This window comes from Limulus polyphemus, unplaced genomic scaffold (assembly GCF_000517525.1).
Source record: "Limulus polyphemus unplaced genomic scaffold, Limulus_polyphemus-2.1.2 Scaffold2383, whole genome shotgun sequence".
Taxonomy (NCBI): domain Eukaryota; kingdom Metazoa; phylum Arthropoda; class Merostomata; order Xiphosura; family Limulidae; genus Limulus; species Limulus polyphemus.
Genome location: NW_013667993.1, coordinates 53192 through 58737, shown reverse-complemented (window position 1 = coordinate 58737; position 5546 = coordinate 53192). Strand labels below are relative to the sequence as shown.

The window sequence follows — 5546 nt, the reverse complement described above, 5'->3', positions numbered from 1 at the left end:
TATAGTATATATATATATATATATATATATATAGCAACAAACTTAGTGTAAGAATTTAACCCTTTTTTAAAATATAAATACATTGAAAAATGTACATCCTACTACAAAAAATGCAATCTATTGTCATGGACAATTAAACAACTGCATAACTGCATGGTTACATACCTTCAATAAGTATTCCTCTTCCTTCTTTAAACCAGAAGCAATGAGGTCCAGTAATTGTACATGTAACTTCAGATGGAATAAAGAGAGAGTAAGAAACTACTGTGCAGTTAGAAAGCATCTGATACTAAGTTCTGCGTATTAGAAATAATACCACCCAAAATGCCTTCTTCCTGTAAGTCACTAAAAATAGTCGAGTACTCAGCAAATTCTCCTTCTGATGGAATAGGTGATGTCAAAATTGGTGATAAGTCAGCAATCATATAATTGACGTTATGGAAAAAGTCAAATATCCGTTCTCTAATGGTAGAAGAATTTGTTGTTCCCCACCAGTTCATGGTAGCGTTGAGGTAAAAATCATTATATTCTATGGGAGCCTCAATCTGGATCTCAAACTTTGATTTTGGATTATCAAAAACATTGTATACAATACAGGAGGTGTTTATTTTATTTAAAATCATGGACTGTGCTGAATTATTGAAAAAAGAATTATTTTTTATATCTACTCTTACAGTGCTCAAGCCAATTATAGAAAGAATAACACCACTGTCTGTTGTAAAACTGTTGTTTGTGAACTTATTCCCAAATACTTCTATCACACCTTGTTGACTTGATGAAGAATCATAATTCTGAATATCAATTTCTCCAAATTTAGAGCAGCTACTAGTGTTATTTGAAATAAGATTCCCATCAAATCTAACTACAGATTTCTCATTCAAATTCAGTTTAAGAAAGGAGCATGAAACAGATTGGAAAGTATTATTTGAAATTCTTGCATATCCTGTAATAAACTGGTAATAATTAAAATATAAATATATTCCCTTGTATACATTCTCAAACTGGCATTCATTTATCAAAACATTCAAAATTATGTTTCTATATCCATGACTTGTCATCTCTAATGCATATTCACTAGAAATGTCTGTAAAATGACTCTTCAAAATTTTTAAATTCAAATCAGTGTCATCATATAAAACAAAACTAATACCATAGCGATAGCTCCCATTAATTACCAAATTACTCAGTGTTACATCTATGGTTCCAGTCCTCATATAAAATTTCATGCCATAAAAACATCTGATAAAACTACTATTTTCAATAAATATCTTTACTTCCAAGCCTGTATCCTGACTGTTAAAAAAAAAGCACCAGTCCCTTGATATACTTTTTTCATTTGAAACATGCACACCAGTGAGAGATATGTTTCCTTCAACATTTTTCAGGATTATTCCTTGATGTTTAAAACCATAAATATGTGTATTCACCAACACGTCTTCTTCTTCTTGTTTGCCTTTCTCTAAAGATATTCCATCATAACAATGAAAAACTACAGAGTTGATAACTTTCACCTGATTCGCATAGGTCTTTACACATGTCTCAGCCCCACTGACTGATACGGTATCAAGCACAGACATTGATGTATCTGCAGAAGAAATATCTACATGAAAATTCATAACTGAAAAGTAATAAAAATAGAAGCATCACTTTGAACTCTGCAATACATACCTTAATACTTGAATCAAAAAGTACTAAGATGATACTTAGTGAAAACTATGTACATGTATATTAAATTTCAAAATTACTAATTATTGTTATTTCGCTTTGTTAGAAAAATTATTCAATCAATATTTAATTTGTACCAGAAAAAGTAGCCTTCCATATTACTAACCATAAGTAAGAAATTTGCTAAATATCCCAGATAGTGTAATAACAACAGATATTTAGATTGTTGCTGTTTTTGTTTCATACAACTGATGATGAAATGGATGCTTTCATAGCATCAAGCATATTACATAATTGTATCTAAAGCGTAAAGATGAAAAGATGTAAACATCAATACGTGAAACATTTTCTTTGGATGAAAGTATGTATTGCCCTAAGAATTTTTGTGGTCTCCCAACAAGCATCGTAGATGGAGAGAGAGCATATAAAAAAATTACTTATGATTGACTACAGATGAAGATAGATTAAAAGAGTTTAGCCATTTTATCTTTTGAACATGAGCTTTATACACTCAATTCATCAACCAGTTTGCAAATGAAAATACAAGGTGGATTCTTTCATAGCTATCAAGCATTTTGGTAAGTAATTTTCATTTACCTCTGGTGGAGGTTTGCTGTATAGTGGCCCTGGTGGGAGTGATGTTAACTTACTGTGGGGATGAAGGGACCTGCTCCACATATTAGGTTTAATGGCCCATATTACCACCTCCAAGGTTTGATACAGCATGTTTTATTTAGAATTGTAATTAAAATTGCTTGCTTCTGAGGGCTTTGTCCCAGACCCCATTTATGACACACTAACCATACGTTGGCACAAAATGCATGTTTACTGAAAAATGTTGTCCTTTTTGTAACACAACATCAAATCACTAGCTGATTGTGACATCATTATATAACTATATTATCATTGTATACATGCAGCATCATGTGGCATCATCTTCCCACATGGACTGAAAGGGACACATGGCACTTACTTCTACCTAGGCTCAGAAATTTCTGTCAGCTGCTTTGCAGCCAGCCTGATGAATCCTGGTACTGAGTGAAAGGTCTCACCATCATTGGATATGGCAGATATAATTTGGTTAATATATATTCTTCTTTTACTCATAAGTTCTTAGAATTATTAATGGGATTTTCTCCCATTGACACTGTGGTTACTTGACCTGCTCCAAGAACAAGAAAACTATCTGGATGGTTTACCAAGTCTTCTGAATGATAGTAAGGTTAAATTCAAGCAATAATAATAAATAACTGATGTTCAAAATAGATAAATAATATTGTGTTCTTAATCCTTACCCAAATTCTGATTTGTAAATGACTGGATGTAGCAAATGTAGGATGGTTGATAATTACATATTCTTCTTTCTTTCACTCATTGGTTCTTAGAAATGCCTAAACTGGCCAAGAGAAGTTAACTTGATGCAAGAGTACCTGGCCTAACTTCTCAACCTGGCTAACAGATGAAGCCTACTTTATTTAACAATGCCTAATCTGACTCATCAATCTGGCAAAGAGAAGTATAGTTGATATAACAATACCTGACATGACTGACAATTTGATGTAACAATACCTGATCTGACTTTTCAATCTGGCCAAGAGATGCAACAACATAATCACAAATAAATGATATGACTTATCTACAACAATTCTATGATAGAGAACATTATTGATATAGATTAAGTTTGCTCATTTTGTTTGGGTAAAAATAATTTTTCAAAATATAAATTTTATGATATTTTGAAATTTTTTAATTGTAAGTCAATATTTAAAACTACCAAGTACTTTCATGCTGCATGTAAGATGCATTAAACATACTATATGAGTACATTAAGGAAAGCTTTAAACAACTGTAACATCTATTCCTTTGTTATTCAGTACCTATTTACATATTATTTTAATCATTCTCATGTTATACTCATGCAACATTAAGATGTTGAATATATTTCAAATTTTACAAGTACAAAGAATCAACATCAATTGTTTCCCAAATTCAATAACAGTGCCTATTCTTTCTAACTACAAACAAGAATAAAACTTTCTATGACTGAAAATGCTGTAACTGTACACATAGAAATTAATATTTCTCAACACACATCTTAAAAATAAATATATAAACTTATCATTTAGGCATTACTTTAGCTTCAAGCATACACTTTCATGAATAAATTATGAGTTATTACAATCATATAACATTCATCTTTTGAAGACTAATTCTACTTGCATTAAGATTTAGAGTTGAAAATATATTTTCTCACTTCCTTAGAAAACACCATGTGTAGTAGCAGAACATTAGCTTCACTATCAGAAAACATTATTAGTAGTAGCACAATCATGTCTCCACTGTCAGAAAATATCATTAGGAGTACCACAATCTTACCTTTACTGTCAGAAACAGGAAACATAATTACTGATTCATTAGTAGTAGCAGTACAAGCTTACTTATACTGTCAGAAAAATATTATTACTAGCAACACAACCTTATTTCCTCCCAGTATTGGAAAACATCATTACTGATAGCATAACCTTACCTCCCTGTCAGAAAACCTCATTAGTAGTTGCCCAACCTTACTTCCACAGTCTGAAAAACATTATTAGCAGCAGCAAAATCTTATCTTAACTATCTGAAAACATCATAAGTAGTATAATCATCATCCCACACTGTCAGAAAACATCATTATTAGTAGAATAACCTTACCTCCACTGTCAGAAAACATCATTATTAGTAGAATAACCTTACCTCCACTATCAGAAAACATCATTAGTAGTAGTAGTATGAAAATCTTACCTTCACTATCAGAAAAAAATCTTTAGTATTAGTAGCCAGCATAATGTCTGAAAACCTTACTAGTAGTAGCACAACCTTACTTTTAATGTCAGAGAAACATTAGTTTGAGTGCAACCTTACCTCCACTATCAGAAAACATCATTAATAGTAGCAAAACCTTACCTCCATTGTTAAATTGAAGTCCTTTCCACAAAATACCTCCAGTTAGCTGACCACTGACTTTATCTGAGGAAAAGCTAACTGCTAATGATTCTATGCCTTCAGCTATTAATTGACCTAAAAAACAAGTGTAATTGACTTGTGAAAAGCAGATTATTAGAAAATGTGATAGTAATTAAAAATGCAAAATCTTTTATTAATTAGCATAAAGATACTAAGTTTTCATCAAAAAATATGAAGCCAACTAAAGAGTTCTCTTATTGACAGTTCAACTATGTAAAATCAAAATAAGTTAGGGAAATTTAATAAATAATATATGTAAGTTTACATAATGTTTGCATAACAAATAATGCTTAATAAAGATAATTCACAATTAGCATCATCAACTATTCAGTTTAAGCATTTCTTTAAATTATCGACAGATTATACAGATTGCACACTTCTAGTACATTGTATAAACATTACCCAGCCTATTGTTTGAGCTTTTTACATTAATCACCATTATTTATATTTCTTCCTTTCACTTTATTTATCAGTCTAACAAGAAAACATATCTAGTTTTTATAAAAGTACCCTTTTTTGCTTTTATAACAGTAGTGATATTTGTTATGCTTTATGATATGATTTGTATTTCAATTTTCAAACACTAGGTGGTACCTTAAAAACTTAGATATTAAATTACAAATAATTTTCCATGAATAAACAGAAATTACGTTCCATGTAATGAAATTCATCTTATAATGTTTTATCTCAAACATATATATATAGATTATTGATAGTTTTAGTTAAGTCACTAAACTTTGTTTGTGTTTAAGCAACATACAAAAGCATATCTGCTTTGTGCCCACTATAAGTCCTAAAGCTTACCTCTGTGCCATCAGAGGTCAATAAATTTGAAGTAAAGGAGTTTTAAAACAACTTACAAGTCACAAAGTTAT

At 30.7% G+C, this 5546-nt stretch overlaps 1 protein-coding gene across 1 annotated transcript in view; it reads right to left on the bottom strand.

Annotated features, from left to right (window-relative positions):
- The window catches only part of LOC106466797, a 124056-nt gene extending 122935 nt beyond the window's left edge, over positions 1–1121 (bottom strand). Inside the window, exon 1 of the mRNA XM_013927100.2 lies at positions 166–1121. Coding sequence (XP_013782554.2) covers positions 166–283 — 118 coding nt within the window. The 5' untranslated portion in view covers positions 284–1121. The remainder of the gene's footprint in view (positions 1–165) is intronic.
- Between the last annotated feature and the right edge of the window lie 4425 nt (positions 1122–5546).